The following is a 22,196-nucleotide window of genomic DNA, read 5'->3' on the forward strand; positions in this document are numbered from 1 at the left end:
AAATGCAGATGTTTATAAATGTTACAAGGGAGCAGCGACAAAACGTTGCAGTGTGGAGTGCGCCCTGTTCAGGATTCCAACCCCACTATTGCATTCCCCTTCGCAAACAATATTTCCGCATTCTATCACTATTGGGCACACTCAGTCCTCACTGGACTGCCCCTATAAGCTTTTTTTCCTTTAAAAAAATTGTGCAAGCTTTGAGCATAAGAGCATAAGAAGAGCTTGCTGGACCGTCTGTTCCAGCATCCTGCTCTCACAGTGGCCGACCAGATTCCTATGGTTAGCTTGCAAGCAGAACATGAGCGCAACAGCATTTTCCCCACTTGTGATTCCCAGCACTTGGTATTCAGAGGCATTCTGACTCCCAACAGTGGAGTTCGAATGTTGTTATCAGGGTTAGTGGTTGCAGTAAATATGCAAGTCATTAAAAGTAAAGCCTGAAAAAGAATCCAGCAGGGAAACTCTCTTTGGAACAATACATTGTCCCGACCCATAAGTATTGTTCAAAACTTTACTTGCAGAACTTTTTTCAAAACAGAACTTCAAAGATTCATCCAAATAATTCCATACAATATCTTGTGCATGTCCATCACAGGCTGAGCATGCTATAAGAAATAACTTTACTTCTTCAAGAAATCAAAACTATGTCTCTCTGCCTTTCCAGCCTGCGTTAGCCTGCATCCTGCCTAAGGCTATACAGCTCTTGGAAAGCCATTATCACATCCTTTGTCGTCTCTGAGGCTCCAGAGAAAAAGGAACACAGAGCTCCCTTCAAGAGGGTGATTTGCAATTGAATGCTTCAATCATATGATCTAAGGTTAAACACCCAAGAGTTGGAGCAGAGAACTTTCTCAGTTAATCAATAACTCAATTAGAGCTCAGAGAGCTTTTAGTGTGCTGCCATTGGAAAATCCCCAATGTTAGCAAAACACATCCAGGCATTCACCATTTCAGTGTCGAATAAACAATTGCACTTAACAGAGCATGTGTAAGGAACCTTTGCCCCTTCAGATATTTCTGAACTACAGCTCCCACCATCCCTTGCTCTTGGCCATGCTTGCTGGGCCTGATAGGAGTTGCAGTTCAGCATCAGCCAGGGGGCCAAAGGTCCAGCGCATCTGCCCTAGAGGGACAGAAGTTGTACCAGACACATCAATGACAACAACTATGACAATTACCTGATCTGATGTGGTAAAGAGAAACCAAGGGCAATGAAAAGGCCCATCTTTATATGAAATAGAAACACTGAAACAAGAGTTATGGCTGGATCTCTTAAGACTTTGACTTGTAGAGCAATAAAAAGAAAAGGTTGACCTGTAATTATTTGACAGATCTTTCCTTCCATTTGATGAAGCCTCTTTTCCAGCTGTTGCTGATGTGATCAAGGGGTAAAAGAAGTGGACACATATTTCATATTTATGCCTTAATATTTCATGCCCTTTTTTCCTCTGGGAAACAGAAAGATTTGGGATCAGGATGCAGCTCTGTGAAATATAGCATTTGGGGAACACAATCTCTCTGGGAATAACTTTCCATCCTTGAAGCCTTGTCTAGCACAGGCAAAATTAAAGAATTATATTGCTTGTATTTATAGTTTCTGTTGATGCATCGGAACTGTGACGGAAAGAAAAGTAATTTAACAGTTTCAGTTTGAAGTTGCAGGTCAGGTTCAAGTTCTGAGTTTTGCACAAATTTGTCAGGTAGCTTTTTAAAAGAATTAGAGAAATCCCTGGCTATCTAAACTAGTGGGGTTTTTTTGGCCACATCTTTTGGTAGGGAATTCCCTCTGTTAATTCTGTATTCCTTATGCAATATCACCTTTTGCAAGGTGATATTGACTTGCTCTTGCTTGGCGTACAGCACAGCTGTATCATCGGATAATATTGTAAATTGCAAAGAAACTATTCTTGGGCAAGGAAGCGGTATCTGTATTACAAAAATAGGAACATACGTGAGTGGGTCTGGGATGTACTTTGCACAGATGGGAAGGACTTTGTTCCAGCTTCCTCCCTGCCCTGGGGAAAATGGACAGTGGGTTACAATTTTCACAGGATTAAATGGCAAAACGTTTCATAACTACCCCATCTTTGACATTATTTAGTTATCTAAATGCACAGTTATTATAAGTAGGATTGCAGCTCGATTAAAGAAATTATAATGAAGTCATCAACCAATCTGCTGATTAAATTTGCAGATGGTTAAAAACAACTTTCTTTCCCTATTTTGTTAGGGGGAGGAGGGGGGTTTCCAAATCCTTTGGGAGGAAGAGCCTCCTCTTGGTCTATGATATTAGTTGCTCCAGAAGGAGAGGAACAGTTTCCATGTGTCTCAAACTGGCCCTTCCTAGTGGCAGAGACACAGGCTCTCAGCACGTGGACCACAGCTTTTGCAGCAAATATTTCTCTACTGTCTCCTTTCCAAGAAAGATTGGCCAACACAACAGTCAAGAAAGGGACCAGAGGGCAGCCATCATATTTTCCCAGGACCATTTAATTTGGGGAATATTTGTTGTCGAGAGTGGCTGGGGAAACCCAGCCAGATGGGTGGGGTAGAAATAATAAAAAATGATGATGATGATGATGATGAAAAAACTTTAAAAATAAGCTTTTTTGTATTCTGCATTGTAAGTGAAATATGATAAATAAATAACATAAGATTAACATTCATGGCACACATGATTGTTCTCAGGAAGGCTCCCAAGGGACCACAGGGTTGAGAGGGAAATCCACTCTCAGAAGCCCCCTCTCCCAGTGGTCCACCACCATTGCCTCCCTCTTCTGTTGGCAGAGATGGCAAATGAGGACATCCTGGGGACATGCTGGGCATAGATCAGGGGAGATTTGGGTTGTGCTGGGTCCAAATCCTTCTTATTCCAGAACCACGCCACCATCTTAGAAGGAAAAGTATGTCATACGAGCACTGGAGTTGGCATACTAATTTGCCCAGCTGAGCTCAGGATTTGACCGCCACCAAGGTGTCCCCCTCCCTTGCCTTCATTGAGTTGTTGTCTGGGACTGGGCAGAGGAGGAATGGTGGAGACCATCTCACCAGCCTGACCCTTCCAGGGAGGAGGAAGAGGAAGAAGAAGACAGTATAGATTTACAACAGGGATTTGAGGGAGGTCACAGCTCAGAAGCAGATGAGGGGGAAAGTCAGGAAATCATGGGAGAGGCAGACCAGCACCCGGCTGACATGTTGTCATTAGAAAGCGTTCTAGACCCTCCATCTCCCAGAACCTGGCGAGCCTTAAAAGCAGGAGAGCAAAGAGCTCAAAGACAGAGGGCACAACGGCACCCATAGAGGAGGTGATGAGTATGATGAATGAGGAAGTGGGAGAGATGGAGTGTGTGGAGATTCACTTGGGACAATGCCATTATCCAAGAGGCTGGGTTCTATAGCCTTTTTCTGTAAAGACTGAAATAAAAAGGGACTGTAATAAACTTTTCCTTGTCTTTATACTTTCCTGGGCAACTAGCTGGGAGCCACTGACTGCATCCTGACAGCTGTCCATCAGTTTATTAAACATGTCAATTATACATTTGACTTGAAGCATAATTCTATGTAGAATCTGAAACAAAGAATATTTTTAAAATAGCGGTGTTGTTGAGTAAACCGATTCCAAATTTCTTCCTCCTTATTTGATGGGGACCAAGACTGGAGGCTTGGTCTTCATCCTTGGTTCCCATCCTTGGACTCCAATACTTTGGCCAACTCATGAGAAGAGAAGACTCCCTGGAAAAGACCCTGATGCTGGGAAAGATGGAGGGTACAAGGAGAAGGGGACGACAGAGGATGAGATGGTTGAACAGTGTTCTCGAAGCTACCAGCATGAGTTTGACCAAACTAAGGGAGGCAGTGGAAGACAGGAGTGCCTGGCGTGCTCTGGTCCATGGGGTCACGAAGAGTCGGACGTGACTAAACAACAACAACAACAACAACAACAACAACAACAACAAAGACTGGAGGGACTTCAGAAAGTGATTGGCCCTCATTTCATGCTCTGTTTCATGCTGATATTCTTAACCTTCCTTCCATCCGAGGTACAATATGGGTGATGATCCAGTGCCTCTACTTCCGTGCGCATTAGCTTAGGCATCCAACACAAATGTTGTTTCCACTTGGCTATTCATTACTAGCCGGTAGCAAGTGGATAATGTGAGGTTTCTGTGGGAACCTACCATCTTCGTTTGGCAATCCATTTCCTCTTCGCTGTAATCCTGCTGTTCATAACGACTAAGCATGTATCAAATGCTATCTGAAGCTCAGTAATTTCCTCAGGCTCTCCAGTGACAAAATCACGCTGGTTTAAAATAAAGTTTCCAGCAATAGTCACTTAAATTGTCTAATAAATAAAGTCATCTTTGGACCTTTTAGAATTAGGAATGGCCTTGTGGGGGATGTGGGATACCTGATATCACCCCTTCCCCGCTGTTTTTAGCTAAGCGGTGTGGGAAAAGGTGAAATGAAAGGAAAATGCTTCCACTCAGTGGTAATCTTGCGGCTGCTCAGCTGAATGCTCTCTCTTTTAAAAGAAACTTTGCTTTTCGGTTGCCAGGATTGTTAATAATCAGAGTTCACTGTAGTTCTGTAATAACTGTTATCAGAGGGAATCTGAGAGCAATGTGAAAGTAGGAGAAGAGCAAAAAGAGAAAGAGCAATGATAACATCGGGTCAGAAGCGAATTATATATACAGGAATTATATATAGAAAGTCACGAATGAAGAAATGTGCTGACTAATTCTTGGCATTTGTCAGAATCCACGTTCTTTTTATATTCTTGAGACTGTCTCCAAATTGTTGCACTAGTTTTGTAAGTAGTTTAGGATTTTTCCTGGCTCCGTTGCTGTCACTTGTGCTGCGTGTACTCTCAGTCGTGCTGAGTATCTTCTATCAGCTTAGACTGGTGGCCCAACCACAGCCTTATCTGGACAGGGATAACTTGGATTCAGTAATCTATGCTTCAGTGTCATCAGGCGTGCTTTCTATGGGCTACTTTTGGAAGTAGTTTGGAAGCCTCAGTTAATGTGGAATGTGGCTGGCTGGCTGTTTCAAAGTCAACAGGTGATATAACACAAATCCTGTTCCAAATACAGTGGAACCTTGGTTGTCGAACGCTTTGGCTTTCGAATGCTGATAACCCGGAAGTGAATGCTTCTGTTGTCGAACGCGTCTCAGAAGTTGAACGGCTTCTGAGGCCCGTGTCTCCATTTTTTCCCCAATGGATTTTGCCAACCGGCAATTGTGCCTTGGTTCTCAAAAGTTTTGGAAGTCGAACAGTCTTCTGGAACGGATTATGTTTGACAACCGAGGTTCCACTGTACACTGGCTGCTTGTATGCTTCTGGGCTTGTTTTGACTTTTAAAGATCTTTCAGCTCAGAACTCCAGTATCTTCTGAAATGCCCTTCCCAGATCCTTAGCTCATTGCTGAGGTGATTTTCCAGGTCCCTCCTCTGAGGGAAAGTGACAAGGGAGAGGCCTTGTTTTCAGTTGTGGCTCTCTATCTGTGGAATGTACTCCCCAGTGAATTCCACCTAGTGCCTTCATTTACATTTTTTTTGGAGCCAGATAAAGACTTACCTTTCCCCCCAGGCTTTTGAAAGACTAATATGACATTGTTTATTATTAGTGTGCAGCCAACGCATCCTCTGGCTGTTATGAGGCGCATCTATTTTTAATTTTGTTTTGCGGTGTAATATGCAGTATAACTACTTCGAGGTTTTTTTTTAAAAAAATAAACTTGTGCTTTTAAGTTTGGTAAGTCATTTGGAGACAAGCAAATTTGGTAAATAAATAAATAAATAATAATAATAATAATAATAATAATAATAATAATAATAATAATAATTTGTTAGTGTTAAAGCTGGATGTAGCAGGGACTCGGCTCTTTGCTAAGCTAGCCTACTGCTTTCTGATCTGTTTCCAGTTTTCTGTGTGTTTCTAGCAATAAATTCTGACTGAAATTTTTAAAAGGTGATGTTTTCTGGCAAGAATGCCTTCAAAGCTTGAGACCCTTTCCAATCTGTTTGAATCTTGCCCCGTCCTATTACCATTTTGCTTTTTTTTATTTTTTTAAATATTTTTTTAAGGATTTTCTTGTTTTACAGAAGTGTAGTGCCTCGTTTTTTTTTTCTTCTTCCATTTTGAATACAAAACTTGAGTTCTGCCAGAATGCTGCTGCAGTGTGAGGATGCATGGCATCTGTACAGACAGGGCCAGAAATCTATGCTCATTCCTTAGACTTAGGTAAAGGAACCCCTGACCATTAGGTCCAGTCGTGACCGACTCTGGGGTTGCGGCGCTCATCTCACTTTATTGGCCGAGGGAGCCGGGGTACAGCTTCTGGGTCATGCGGCCAGCATGACTAAGCCGCTTCTGGTGAACCAGAGCAGCGCACGGAAATGCCGTTTACCTTCCCGCCGGAGCGGTACCTATTTATCTACTTGCACTTTGACGTGCTTTTGAACTGCTAGGTTGGCAGGAGCAGGGACCGAGCAACGGGAGCTCACCCCATTGCAGGGATTTGAACCACCAACCTTCTGATCGGCAAGTCCTAGTCTCTGAGGTTTAACCCACACCTTAGACTTAATCGCCATCAAAATCATGGGGTCCACAGAAAGGACTTTTGGCATAACGTGAATTTAATGGTTCTGATCCTAAGGTGACCTCCTATGGTGCTTCTCCTAATGGAGAGCTATTTCTGACTTAATGAAAATGCATTGTGTGAGGAAAGTGAACTGAGAGCCACAAATTGCCTTCCATTAGCTCAAGCTCTCGTGCCACTGTTTGTCCAAGTTCATGTGGTATTTTTCTCTGCATTTGGTATCTTTAACTATTTATAGTTTAGCTCCTTCATTTTGAAAGCAACCCCAAATGACTTGGAGCTATCCAATGAAGCTGAATGTTTCAAGATTCAGGACGGACTGAAAGAAGTACTTCCACAAGGGTGGCGTTAAAGTAAGATTGAAGGCGAGTTGTACCAGGTGGGGCTGACCCACCTTTGCAAAGCATAGAACTCTCTTTAAGAAAAGTGGCCTGTGGGGAGACTGAGAGAGTGATGTGAAGAAAAATGAATTTCAGAGCTATTTTCTTGTTTCTCCATGACAAAGTGTAGCTATAAAAACTCCTTTTTATCCATCTATTTAAGCCTTTCTTTCTATATGCACTTTAGAAAGACCATATTTCAGGTGGAATTGAATGTAGTTCTGTATCTTCAAAGTTTGGCAAAAACTTACCCAGGTAAATAAACACGCTTCCAGTAAATGATTTGCCGCAAAACAAATAAACCACAAAATGCTGTTAAAGTTCTCCTCTCCAGACTATTCCACCACTGAATTAGTGGGAGCTGCAATATAACATTTTAATGTTGACTACTATGCATATAGATGAGAATGGGAATGGATATTTGATGTTAATATTGCACTGGAGTAGACAGATTTTATAGTATTCATTGGCAAAGTATACTTCAGTGCTCAAACTACATTTACACATTTTACAATAAAGTTTGCAAATGGCATTGGCTTTTCGTTTGTTTGCTTATTTTCATAGTTCACAAATTCCTGTTTGTTCATTTGCTATCAGTGTGGCCCCGTGAGGAAAAGTTGAAGCACTTGGGTTCTTAGCCCGGGGAAGAGACATCTTAAGAGGAAATACAACAGCCATCCTCAAATATTTAAAGCACTACTACATAGGAGGGACAAATTGAGAGCCAGTGTGGTGTAGTGGTTAAGAGCGGTAGACTCATAACATCCAAACTCCTCCTCCTCCTCTTCTTCTTCCGCCAGGCGGAACAACTCTGTCTTACAGGCCCTGAGGAAAGAAATCAGATCCTGGTCTGAGACAGAGCATTCCACCAGGCCGGAGCCAGTGTTGAGAAGGCCCTGGCCCTGGTTGAGGCTGATCTGACTTCCTTTGCTCCCGGGACCTCAAGAGTATTGCTATTTATGGACCTTATGAGAGGTGTATAGCAGAATCAGACTAATCCTGAATCTTGGACCAAAGCAGGTTGCTTCAGGTAGATGCCAGGCTTGTCCAGGCTGCAGCAGGATCTCTTTGAAGTTCCTCAGATGGAAGCAGGAACCTCCAGAGATTCAGACATCCACGAACACTGCAGACACGGTGCCTGCAAAAGCATTGTTTGCAATATAAGGAAAATGCCAGCATGGGAAGGGAGAGCTTCTTTGTGACTGACTGGTCTATCTTTTTAATCAGAGAGAAAGATCTTATCGGGGATCTCTAATCACAGTGGTTTGTGGGAAGTATGCTAGACTATTGTATCACCTTGATCTTCTCTGTTACATGTTCCTGCTGGTTCTCCTAGTAGTGTTTGCTTGGAAAATGCTGAATATTCAAGTCCCTTTGCCTCTGCCACATGCCCGCACATCCACTCCTGTCAAATCAGCTTTGCAGTTGGTTTATGTGACTTTTGGTGCCAATTAAGCACAGAACAAGCCTGAAGTTATTTTTTCATTCATCTTAACTTTCCTAGCCCCTGCACCTATCCTTCTGACATTTTGTAGGCGCCTCAACAATAGTTGCCATTTTCTCGCTAAAACTATTGCTCGTAAAACCACAGGGAGGGAAGCAAATCACTTTCAGTTTCCCATCAAACACTTTTAAAGGCATCTAGAGCAAGAAGCATGGATCTATTCTTCTGAAATTTGGCACTTTTCTTACCTAGGAGCATCTTTATGTTGTATCTTATTTCCATGCAGATTGCCTGCAAAAGAACTCGGAAATTAAGTGAGCCTGTTTTTAACTTCCTCCAAAATGGTAAAGACTGCCCTTGCAGGAACACTACTGCAGTCATTCTTCTGAAATTGGCAGGATCTAGCTATGGGGGCTTGCAGGCCTGCAAATTACATCCACTTCTGCCCACCCACCCCCCAAAAAACCAGGAAAAGAAGGAAATACAATTTATTTTTAAAAAACCTTTAAAGGTTCCCAGGACACACACAAAAATCCTGAACCGATTTGTCTATAATATGGCAGACTTTATCGACTCAGAATGGGCTACTATTTCTTGAAAATATCCCTCAGTTCAGTTAAAAGGCAAAAAGTTACAGCCTTCAAAAAAATGTCCCATAATAGTTATTGAGTTATTTTTCTGAACTAGTATTCTGATTCGGACCCGAACAAAAATGAAGTGTGTCCCCCTAAATATTTTTCTACTTCTGCGAATGTTCCCCTGTGTGCACCAATACCCCACTGTTACTATTAAAACAGCATTGAAGTTTGTTCAGTATTTATTTAATCCCCATATTGCAGATAAGGAGGCTGAAGAGATATTGCTCCATGCATGGCCATGCTGTATGTTAAGGCTCAGCCTGATCCTGTAATCTTTGCAAAATACCAGAGGAGGACCAGGAATGGATTCCTTTAATCCTAGAAGCAGCTGCATAGGCAATAAAAGAGAAAAAAAAATGCACACGACAAGTGTGTCACAGACAGCAGACGGGCTTGATTGCAAATCCTTATCCAGCAGTTTCAAGGGGGTTGCAGGAATCTCTGTACTGATTGAAGAGCCGATGAACACCTGAACCTCTGAGCCACAGCACGAGCTGGTTATAAAATTACACTCTGGTCATCACCATGAAAGCATCAAGCCTAAGAAGTGGATGTAATGACTGCAGTTTTTGCCCTTCATTGCTTCTTCTATGGTAACTTCCTGCTTTCTGATGTTTTTGTAAATATGTGTAAATGTCTGTTTTAAAACAGATGCCTAATGAATCAAATACATGTTTCTAGCCAATTAGAAGGTTTTTAGCTGATTAATCTAATTGATGAATCAACTAAAATTTACAGCCCTGAGTGGAATTTGGCACGGATTTGATGGTTCCAGCTTGCACAAAACACCTGAGACGTTTACAGGGAACCTTTAAAGAGTTTTTCGGTGACAATAGCCACATTTCTGAGTGTGACATTTTGAGTACCGTAACCAAATACACACATCTTGTGAATGCTGCAGATCCATTTAAACTGCTGCTTTCCTCAGCAAAATATACAGAATCAATGACCCGGCTGGGTGGGTTCACAGCACAGTTTTCATGAATCTTGCAGATAACATTAGTTAGTTGCATATAATTAAAGGTAAAGGTACCCCTGCCCGTACGGGCCAGTCGTGTCCGACTCTAGGGTTGTGCGCCCATCTCACTTAAGAGGCCGGGAACCGGCGCCGTCCGAAGACACTTCCGGGTCACGTGGCCAGTGTGACAAAACTGCTCTGGCGAGCCAGCACCAGCGTAGCACACGGAAATGCCGTTTACGTTCCTGCTATAAAGCGGTACCTATTTATCTACTTGCACTTTGTGCTTTCGAACTGCTAGGTGGGCAGGAGCTGGGACCGAACGACGGGAGCTCACCCCGCCGCGGGGATTCGAACCGCCGACCATGCGATCGGCAAGCCCTAGGCGCTGAGGTTTTACCCACAGCGCCATCCGCGTCCCTCATGCATATAGTTAGGGTTGCCATATTTCAAAAAGTAAAAACCAGGACACCATGAAAACACATTCCGATGATGTCTCTTCTGCATTTGAAATCCCGGTAAAGTCCAGGATATATGGCAGCCCTAAATATAGTTACTTCCTATTTTCCTCCACAGAACTCAAAGTGCTTTACGTGGGCTTAGGTAGCCTCTCTTCAAGTGAATCATGGCATTGTCTTCAGCACTTCCCTTGAGACCATTTCCTGGGCTACATCTCTCCCCACTAAAGTTATTTAATGATGGAGATTTTGTTCATGCTAAGGTGTCAGCCCTGGATCTGGACTGTATCAGACAGTGGGGACTCATAGGACTGAAACCTATTGGTGATAGTCCGCTACTCACGGTAGACCCACTGAAACAAATGCACATGACTAAGTTATGTCTGTTAATTTCAATGGGTCTATTCTGAGTAAAACTTTGTTGACTACAACCCAAAGTTGAGAAAATGCAGGACCTTGGACAGCTGCACGTTAAACAGCTTCAGGAGACGTTGTCTCTGCAGGGAGCAAGTCATTTATTTCATGAAATACTGCTTGATTATAGTAAAACCTCAAAGGTACTATTATTATTTTGTAAAAGTATAATAAATTGCAATAAATAAATAATCAAAACAAAATAAGGTAGCAAAATCACAAAAGACCTACCTGTTCAGTGAATTGGCCCAAATATGATGGCTAAATGGGACTCTCTCATTCACCTCAATCTTCACCACCTGGAATCATGATTCTCCTCTCCCTACTTTGGCTCTAGCAAGCAGATCCCACTGCTCTAGCATCATTATACATAGAGCAGAGGTTGGCAAACTATGGCCTGGGGGCCGGATGTGGCCCCCCCAGGCTCGAAAATCCAGCCCGCGGACCCTTCTGTCTGCTCGGTCAGTCCCCACAAGCTGCGGATGCCTCACTGCATGGGGACTGACTTCCACGACACTGGCACATCTTCTGGGCGGGCAGCAACACTGGCATGGCTTTGGATTGGCTGTGGCTGAGGTAAACCCGGCGCAGCCATGGGCATCGTGACGGGTGCGTCGCGGAGCTTCAACCAGTGTGTAGTGTGCCTGCTGGCCCCGTGCCTGGCACCCAGCTTGGTGCTGCTGCTGGTGGCACGCTCGGTGGCCACGCTGGAGCAGCTGGAGGTGATCTGTGACCACCTGACCGGCACTCCGCGTACGCGGCCTGCCCGCTGACCTGGCCTTGGACGATGGGCTGCAGCGTGTGGTGCACACTGCTTGGCAGCTTTGCGGGGATGGGCCAATGTAGCAGCTGCTGCTCATCAACAATGCCAGTGAGCGGGTGCCACTGAGACGCGCACCTGAGCATGTGCAGAATGCGTTCCTCCTCCAGGTCCGGAGGCAGCTGTGGGACCCGCTTGCAGGGTATTTACATTTTTCAAAATATAGTCCATCTCCCCAAGGTCTGAGAGACAGTGGACTGGCCCCCAGATGAAAAGGTTTGCTGACCCCTGACATAGAGGGTAGTTGAACTCAAAGGAGCTGCCACAATAATGCCGTCACTCCCAGAAATGCCTATCTTCACACCTTTGGGTCAGAGCATTACCTAACTAAACCTCTGCATTGTATGGCCAGGTTATGATCTTGGTCTGAAACCTGGGTAAGTATTGAAAGCCTGAGTTTTGAGTGTAACTGAAGGAGCCCAGAAACACCTTCCTCATTCTGTTTCATCCATTAAGGATGGCAAGATGGAGACCCCAGAGCTGGCACCTTGCAAGTTTGTGGTTTTGGTGTTCTCTGCTTACCCTCTAAATGATCTGCTTTGATTCCTACAACATTTGTTCTGTCAAAGTAGCATAGGTAATTTAATTTCTGTCCTACCTGTGAAATTAGCTTCTTGCACATTGTTAAAGGGTGATAATGCTATGTATATACATCCCATTTGTTGCTGGATTGGGCAAGTTAGGTGTTTAGTTGAAAGTAATCTTTGTCCCCATTAAACAGGGCCATTTCAATAGTTATTTACTGTTGTTGTTGTTTTGAAAAAAAGACAATTGGAAAGCTAACATTTACCTCATCGAGCCAACCATAAGAATAATTTATTGGGTGCCAGTTTATTTACGGCACTTTTAGTGCCCCCCCCAGCTGCTAGTGTTTGATAGTAAACTTAAAGGATATTTTTTACAGTGCATATCATAGTAAAGCTACAGTTTTTATAATAAAACTGACTGAGTTATAGTTCTTGCTGTTAAAAAAAATTCAACAGCTATACAGATGCTCGGATAAAGTCACAGTTTAGCAAGAGTATCTACAATAACCCTTCCAAAGAAATTGTTGCACAGTTTTATCTGTGAGCTATATTTTTTCTTTTGGTATTTTCAATCTTCCCAGTTCCCTTTGAACAGGTGTGTAAATAGCTACTTGCAATAAGCAGGGCTGCAATCCTATCTACACTTACTTGGGAGTAAGCCCCATTGAACATGGTGGGACTTCTGAGTAAACGTGTATAGGATTGCATGTAAGAATGCCTCCAGTCAGGGAGAGAATTGGAAGATGGGCAGGTGGGCAAGAAGTGGTTCTCTGATTTATTTTGAGCTGTTCTGCGCATGTATGTATCTAGCTGCAGGCCAGCTAGTCATTTGGATGGGCTGTTAGTGCCTATGCAGTTGGTTGCAAGGCAGCTTTTGATTATTATCTATTGAATTCAACTTTAGCACAAATATATATCAGAGGCTGGGTTGCATAGATCCATGCAGAGTTCAGCATATGATGATAGCACAGTAAGGGTCTACTCACCTAGCAATTTCAGCATGTGGGGACCGTGGGCGAATCCTTGCCTGTGTTGACTTTTAGTTACTACAGGCCCATGGTGAGATTGTAACACCCATAGAAGCCATAGCTCTGGAAGAATCCACGCTGAAGGTCTCAAATGCAATCCTTGGTATCTCCAGGTGAACCATTTCACCCCCAGTTGTATGGAAAACCACTGCTAAGGAGAGTTCATAGTACTGGGTTAGATGGACCAGATGTGGCTAAAGCAAGCTGAATGGACACCATAAGTTTTGCAAATCATGTGATGTTTTGGTGGATGAGCACAGATGGGTAGCAGAGTGATTATTTCAGGGTTGGAGGAACTGTGGCCCTCCAGATGTTGGGACTCCTACACCCCTCTGTCCCAGCCAGCATGACAATTGTTCAGGCCATTGGAGACCAACACATTATTCAATTCCTGGGTTACTTTGTAGATTTTTCAGTTGAAAGGGAGCCCAAGGGTCATCTAGTCCAACTCCCTGTAATGCAGGAATCTCAACTAGAACATCCATGACAAATGGCCACCCAACCCCTGCTTTCAAACCTCCAAGAAAGGAGATTCCACTACCTCCCAAGGGAGCCTGTTTCAGCTCTCACTGTAATAGAATCATAGAGTTGGAAGAGACCACAAGGGCCATCGAGTCCAACCCCCTGCCAAGCAGGAAACAAATGTCAGAATGTTCTTCTTTATGTTTACTCAGAATCTCCTTTCTTGTAACTTGAAGCTATTGATTCTTAAATCCTACCCCTCTGGAGCAGGAGAAAACAAACTTGCTCCGTCTTCCATGTGACAGCCCTTCAGATATTTGAATATGGCTCTCATATCTCCTCTCTCTCAACTTTACCAGGCTTGCCCTCCTCTGCACACTTTCCAGCTGGTCAATATCCTTCTTAAATTCTGGTGCCCAGAACTGGGCACAGTATTCCAGGTGTGGTCTGACCAAGGCAGAATAGAGCGGTATTATAGCTTCTCTTGATCTGGACATTATACTTCTGTTGATGCAGCCTAGAGTAGCATTAGCTTTTTTTGCTGTTGCATCACACAGTTGATTCATGTGAAGCTTGTGGTCTACTAAGACCCCTAAATCCTTTTCACGTTTACTACTGACAAGTCACATGTCCCTCATCTTATATGGTTTTTCCTGCTTAAGTACACAACCTTACACTTGTCCCTATTCAAATTCATTTTGTTAGTTTGGGACCAGTTTTCCAATTTGTTAAGGTCATATTGAATCCTGTTTCGGTCTTCTGTGACATTAGTTACCCCTCCCAGATTGGCGTCATCTGCAAATTGGATGAGCATCCCCTCGGTCCCTTCATCTAAGCCATTTATAAAGATATTGAACAACAGTGGGCCCAGGACAGAACTCTGTGGCCCTCCCACATGTCACTTTTTTCCAAGATTATGAGGAACCATTAGTGAGCACACTTTGGAGTCAGTCAGTCAACCAGCTACAATTCCACCTAACAAGTTATCTTATCCAGTCCACATTTTATCAGCTTCTTCGCAAGAATATTATGGGGGCTGTCAGGGAACTGACATCAAAGCGAGAGGCGGAGGCAGGGCTCCAGAGCAATGCTGGAGAGGGAACCAGCAGGGGTGGTGGAATTCAGCGTAACACTAGTTAGTAGAGAAGGAAGGGAGATGGAGGAATTGGAGACTGGTCTCCAAGACCCTGCATCAGAGACTAGTGGAGAGAGCGCTGGCACACCCCTGCCTTCCCCTTACTTGCTCAGACGAGTTCCGCGCAGGGAAAGTAGGAGGAGACTTGGCGTCAAACAGCTCTTATGCTGGAAAAGGTTCAAGAAATGCCCACTGACAGATTCTGCAAGCGACTGACCGGCCACGGTGTGTGTGCTGTCAGCCAAGGCATGGTGAACCAGGCAATCGGACACAACTAGCAGGCAACTTTCGCACAAGTAACCCCTTACAACCATTACAGGGGCCTTTGCCAAAAGCCTTACTGAAATCAAGATACACTACATCCACAGCATTCCCCTGATCCACCAAACTTGTAACTCTATCAAAAAAAAGAAAAGAAATGAGATTTCAACTGGCATGACTTATTTTTGTGAAACCCATGCTGGGTCCTAGTAATCACAGCATCCTTTTCTAACTGCTCACAGACTGACTGTTTAATTATCTGGTAATTAAACAGTTCTGGCATCCTTCCTCAGATAATGGAAATCTTAAGCCAAAAATGAAGCAGCAGAACAACAGAAAAATCAATTTTAACACATTGTTTGCTTAGCTCGTTTTGAAACATAACATATGAGAAGGCAGATTATTTCATAAATCTTGATCAACTTAGTGACTCACAATATTGTATTAAGAATCTATTTTAAATTGCTTCACTCATTTCTGTCCAACTATGTGCAAATATTATGTGTGGACAGACTCCTGTCCAAAGGAATGCAGAATACAAAGGGAGATGAGGGAAATGTAGGCAGGGGTACACAGGGGAGGATATGTATTGATTTCAGGTGCAAATACAGTGGGGTCTCATTACTTAGTGTTTGTGCCAAAGCCTTGATGGGAAAGTGAATTTTGAGGTTGGTTTAAAGGAGGAGAGGTGGTGCTATGTGCAACGAGGATGATGATAAGAGTTCATGTAATATTGTCTCAAATACTTTACATATCTAATGATTAGATACCTGAGCAAAATAATATAGTCCAAAAAAGGATAGATAGATATAACTATATAAAGGTACACACCCACCCATTATGTTACATGTTAATATGGATGCCATATGGACAAGGTATTCTTCGGGTATGTGGTTGGGATAAAAAACCAATTTATAAGCAGGGAAAAGAAAATCTTAGAAGTTGCCAGTTGCTGGCAGGAGCTGTCAGAATTCATTAGGCGTCCCCACCGGTTTTCTATTGGCTTTGTTATTTGGTTTCCGATATTTGTCTTCAGCTGTGTACTCACACAGCAGGGATCGTGTGCGCGCGCGTGTGGTAGAAGATTTCTTCGGCAGCCTGCAGGCGAACTGCAGCAAAATCAAAATGAACCAATGTGGGCGAGTGGAGAGGGCCGGAGGAAGGAGAGGAGGGGAAGCGACAGCAGCTATTCTGATTATTTTAGGCATGGGGGTATTCCAGTAAAGTAGAAAGTGGGGAGGCAGGGGTGTCTGACCTTGGCAACAAAATGGGCATCCTGGTGAGGGGCACTGAACCCCCATCCTACCAATAGCTGACCTCCTTGCAGCTCCTCTTCTTATGTGCTTCTCAACCAGCCGAAGTCAGCTGTCAGTTCTCAGCTGTGTCTCATTCAGCTATGTTCTCCACACCCATTTCCAGGTACATCAGGTTTGATGAGTTTTCCAGGGTGTCCAAAGGATGTGGAAAGGCCCCCGCCCATCATTCACAGCTCTTTCTTCATCCTCTCCTCCTGCCCCAGCTGTTTTATAAATGTTATTTTTCTTAGCTTTCACAGCCTCTACATCTTTGTACTGGATGTATTCACTAAATGATTCATCAAGGGGTAGCATGTGCAATGTTCCTCTCATCTTTGTGCATTGGCTAAGAGACATGTGGGAATGTTCAGGGAGGCAGGAGAAGGATATATTGTTTATTAGTATCCTTTTCACTTGCCCTAGCAAGTTCCTTTACTTAGCAGAGTTTCACATTCCCCTTTTAAACGCACAATGGGTAGCTAGTTGCAGGCTTGTGTAAGCCTCTCACTATTAGGTTCCTGGTAAGTTCCCTTATATCCCTCTTAAAAGAATAAACATGGCACAATCATGTGTAAAGTATATAAAAGTAGTTTACTCACATTTAGTTCACAGATGGATCCCTGAAGGCAGACTTAGTTACAAGTATATACATGTGGAGCTATCCCATACGGGGATAATCCCAGTGTCCTCCATTGGCTGGAAGCCAACAGAGCATTTCTAGTGAAAAGCTGCTCCAACGATGGAGGAAGTCAAAGAGAGAGAGAGTGTGCTGTGTGCCTTGTCACTTTTGTTACCTGGACAGGTAAGGTCACATCCACCTCTAGTCACATGCAAAGTATGCCCCAGTCAGGAGGAAACAGGAAGTTTTTGACTGGCTGGACCAAACATTCCCCCACATGCCCACTCTAGGAAAACAAGGAATGTTGTACTTGATTGCTACTTACCTATCACATCCCACATGCCAGAGGCTGGTTTGTACCTCTGGCCAGGCAGCTCCCCAACCAAGTACCTAGAGGAATGGAGAGGCGATGCAAACTCACCCACTTCCTTCAAGCATTAGCACGTCATTCCTTCCCTCTCCAGCTGCTGGTGAGTGAAGATTTCTGCCCTAGACTTTGGGGAGCTCCTGTCAGTCAGAGGAGATAATACTCAGTGCTATATAATCCCATCTCACTTCCTAAGATTAGCAGCTACCAGGATACCTTCGAAGGTAGCACCATGTAAAACGCATTGCAGTCCAACTGTAAGGTTAAAGGTAAGGGTAAAAGGACCCCTGACCATTAGGTCCAGTCGTTGCTGACCCTGGGGTTGCGGTGCTCATCTCGCTTTATTGGCCGAGGGAGCCGGTGTACAGCTTCTGGGTCATGTGGCCAGGATGACTAAGCCGCTTCTGGAGAACCAGAGCAGCGCACGGAAGCGCCGTTTACCTTCCGGATGGAGCGGTACCTATTTATCTACTTGCACTTTGACGTGCTTTTGAACTGCTAGGTTGGCAGGAGCAGGGCCCGAGCAACGGGAGCTCACCCCATCGCAGGGATTCGAACCACCAACCTTCTGATCGGCAAGTCCTAGGCTCTGTGGTTTAACCCACAGCGCCACCCATGTCCCTTCTCCTGTAAGGTTACTAGAGCATTAATTACCTGGGCCTCCAGTGAAGGCACTGAATGAGTAACCCCAAGCTGTGCATTTGTTCCTTTAGGGCAAGTGCAACCCCATCCACACCAGGCTGCCTCCCTGGATCTGAAAACCACCTCCCAACATCATCTCTGTCTTGCTGGGATTCAGGGCTCATCCATACTTCTGCTTGCCCTGCCAGGAAAACCAATTGTTTACCTTTGAATCAGAGCAAACATCAGTTGGGTTTTCTCCATATTGACATTTGCTCCAATTTAGTACTAAACAGCAGGTTTTACAGGGGAAAGGGGCAGGGCTAAGGCAAAACTGCTTGGACCCATGCTTTCTAGTCATGGAACAAGTGATAGTATGGATGAGCCCTAAGTTTATTGGCCCTCACCCAGCTCATCACTGGCTCTGGACACTGGTCCAGCAACCTGTCCATGCAGTGGCCATCTTGATGCCCATGGGAAGCCCAAAAGGACCTGAGCATCTCTACTGACTTGTGGTCCATAGCAAACTGATGTCCAGAGGCATTTGCCTCCACCAGTGCAAGTACAACAGAGCCAGCATGGCAGGTAGCTATTGATAGCCTCATCCTCCACGAATTTGTAGGAATTTGAATGAATTTTGAATGAAAGTGGTACATAGATTATCTGCAGGGAGGATCTGAATAAAACCACTTGTGGGGAGGGAAACCTAATTTTTCTCAGACACCACAATCAGCTTCTTTTTAAGCAGGGGTAGGGAATCATTGCCCCCTCCCCTAATTAGACCTGACATAAGTACCAGTTTGAGACCTTTCTCCTCAAACCACACCACCTGCCCCATATCTGATGTAGCTGCGGAGGAGCAACCAGGAACTTAATGTGAGTTCCTTAGGGCAGCTGAAGGGGGCAGGGGCTTGCTGTCAGCACCAAAAGCAAGTCCTACCCATCTGTCAAAATGGCTCACAGAGGTTTAGGGATGTTGGGATCTGGCTGGCCAGGCAGAAAAGGTTTGCCACCCTTGTTTCTAGCAAACAGAGCTGTCAGGTTTGTTGAATTTTTTATTTTAAAGGTGCCTTATTCACTCATTTCCCCCTCCCTCCTGGTGCAAATTAATTATTAAACATAGCTGGCATGCTCTTTTCATCATGATGGAATCTGCAATGAGGGGGGGGGGAGACACATTATTCAATTAATCTCAACCGTGCTTCTGCAGAGTAGGTAAAAGCTTCTATTATTATTGCATTATATTGCTTTGAAAAAAAATAATAATCAAAGACATGAAGCAATTGTGGCATGGAGCAGGTAGAAACAGCCTTCCAGTTTTGTTAAACTAAGCTGTGACTCATGTGTACTTCCAGAAACGGCATGCAGAAGCAGATAAGCTCTCCGGCGAGACTGAATTTAGAAGCAGATAAATTAAAAGTAGCTAGATCTGGGGCTAAAGAAGGACCGTCAAGGAGAAATATTCTCAGGTGCTATACCAATAAAGTTTATTCCTTCTTTCTCTTTATGAGCCACCTTTTACTTGCACCACCCTAAGCAGCCTAAAAGAGAGTTAAAACAATTAGCACAATAAAATAATATTAAAAATAAAAGAAGAACAAGTGGTATATTAAAAGTAGCAGGAGAGAACAGAAAACGTGCACACAGAGGTCAATAGCTTAAAAGGCATGGCAGATTTGTTTTTTTAAAAAATGTATTCTAGCTGAGTCAAAGAAATGGATTGAGTGGGTTCCTCTTCAAAGGAAGTTTGACAGAAGAGGAGCCACCACTGAGAAGACACTGCTCTGCTCCTACTCAGAATCGTGGTGGCTGGTCATGATGCCTTTACCTTCTTGTGAAGTAAATCACAAGTATTCAGGCTTAACTAGTGTGACCGCTGAAATCAACTGTTGACTCCAGCTTCTGTGAGCAATGATGCTTGTGCTTGTCTCTGATACGCTGGATTCCTTAATATTTATTACGCTAAAGCTAAAAGATTGCTGGAAAGAGATTAGGGCCATTTAAGAAATGCATACTTCGACTGAAACAAAAGAAGAATCTTTGAAACAAATTAAGACTAACAATGAATTTAATGATGTAATAGTTGTGTTCTTGTCCTTTTCGTTTTTCCAGTGCTGCATATGATGCTGTTCTCGACAGAAATGTGGCCATTAAGAAGCTCAGCAGGCCATTTCAAAATCAAACACATGCGAAGCGAGCTTACAGGGAGCTAGTCCTCATGAAGTGTGTGAATCACAAAAATGTGAGTTTTTCTTTCGGTGGTGGGATTGAGAACAATGAACATTTGACACTGCAAACCGAGAGAGAGAGAGATAATGTTATGCCCTGGTTAATTTAAAAACAAGATTATGTTTTGCTTGTCGTTCCAGGGAATTACTCCATTGATAGTTGTGCAGCGTCTGCATGAATTTGGGAGGTGTGGGTGTGATCAGAGCTGGATTATTCCCTTCCCAAAAGTAGGTGTCGGGGAAAGGGCAAAAGTTTAGCTGCGCTCACTATTTGCTGGCAAAAGAGAGTTGAGTCTCTGAGCCTCGGATCAGCATATTTGATTATGCTGTCACTATGGAGATCTCCTCCTATTTAAATCCCATGAAAGTCCTGTGGAGAAGAGTGGAAAACCAATTCAGTTTCCATTCTCTTGTGCAGCAATAGATCAATTGTGTGCTTATTATCCCGTCCACAGCGACATAACTGGTATATGCTAATACTGGATAACATTTGTGCTTATGTGAATAGCATCAGGATTAAGGTCAAGGTCGGAACTCAATGACACGGGGTAAAGCAGTAGAGGAACGAACCTTGTGTTCTCTTTCAAGTGGATTTTTTTATTTTTAGTTTTATCCCTTTCTTTCGTACCCTTTTCTTTTTGCAGCCTGCTCACCAAATGGTGAAGGGCACGGTTCTCTTCCAGCACAGATCAGACCATCTCTCTTTCCCCTCCCACCACAAGACATTTTCCTACAAGATTGGTTCATGCAGCTATTCTCAGTGTAGCAAATCATGAGGTGCTTTTAGTTGTGGCGGGGTAGAAACTAACATTAAAATAAAATACACTTTCCCCATTTAAATCCCAAATACAAAATTTAAAATTTAGGTTTTGAAAATGAACCTCAGTTCTGAATTCTTCAGACTTCGTCATTTTAGAAGCTGCCAAACAGGAAATGTCAGAAACTCCTCAGAGCGGGAATTGTAGCTCTGCCAGGGGACTAGAGGCCTGCTAAAATCTCTCAGCACCCTTCAAAGAACTGCAGTTCCCAGAATTCTTTAGGGAAAGCCATGACTGTTTAAAGTAGAATCACAGTTCTTTAAATATATGGTGTGAATGTGACATGGGTCAGTTGGAAGGATGAGAAGCAAGCATGTAGTCCAGTTAAGGGATCAATCAAGAGCAAACAGAGATCAGAAGATTCAGAGAGTAGTGTCCCATTAAACTTTAATTAGTTTAATGTAAATGCCCAGTGCGCTTCCATCGTCACAAGTCCCACTACAGCAGAGTATTTCGCACAGCAGTTGAAGAAGGGCAGGAGAGGCAGTATTTTTTCAAAGAGGAGTCTTGGAGCATGCGGTTTGTAACTCAAAGATAAGGTTTATTTACAAAACAAAAACAACCCTGGCGAAGAACCACACATCTCAGCAAACACGCCCAAAAAGGGGAGAAGGGAGGGAAGAACAAACACACAGGAGACTATTTATACAAACTCATGTTCCTGGAAGCCTAATGACCTCCAGCTGCTCAGTGATTAGAGCGTTTCTGCTACCCTTTAACCCTTTGATAGCAACAAGTAGCAATGTGCTACCTTGTCTGAAGGGCCGTCAAAGATGCTCTCTCACCTTCCAGGCTCAGATGTTGGCAGTTTGCTCTTTCAATTAACGTTTTAATAATGTGCTTTCAAATTTTATACATTTCAGACGCTTAAGTCCGCATTTCCCCCCTTCACTTGTAATTACCACAGAGTGCCTAAGAGGCTAACATTTACAGTGAATCAAATACAGTATATATATGTCACAGCTGCAGATAATTTGGTTCACATTGGCAATAGTCATTTAAAATGGTGGTTTTCGACTTCCTTCCATGTATGCTCAGCTTCCCACTGAGAAGGCTGGGAAACAGATTCCCTAAGTACAGTCATACCTCAGGTTACAGACGCTTCAGGTTGCGAACAT

General features: G+C 43.7%; 1 protein-coding gene across 10 annotated transcripts in view; it reads left to right on the plus strand.

The window, feature by feature from the left end:
* MAPK10 (mitogen-activated protein kinase 10) overlaps positions 1 to 22,196 on the plus strand; it is a 252,270-nt gene that overhangs the window by 158,432 nt on the left and 71,642 nt on the right. For all 10 annotated transcript variants that reach the window (XR_014568354.1, XM_083756672.1, XM_083756673.1 and 7 more), the window contains one exon: positions 20,145 to 20,274. Coding sequence is in view for 9 of the 10 variants with exons in the window: in XM_083756672.1 (XP_083612798.1) it covers positions 20,145 to 20,274 (130 nt within the window). In the remaining variant the exon portion in view is untranslated. The remainder of the gene's footprint in view (positions 1 to 20,144; positions 20,275 to 22,196) is intronic.

Source organism: Podarcis gaigeae (assembly GCF_964106915.1).
Source record: "Podarcis gaigeae genome assembly, chromosome: 9".
Classification (NCBI taxonomy): Eukaryota; Metazoa; Chordata; class Lepidosauria; order Squamata; family Lacertidae; genus Podarcis; species Podarcis gaigeae.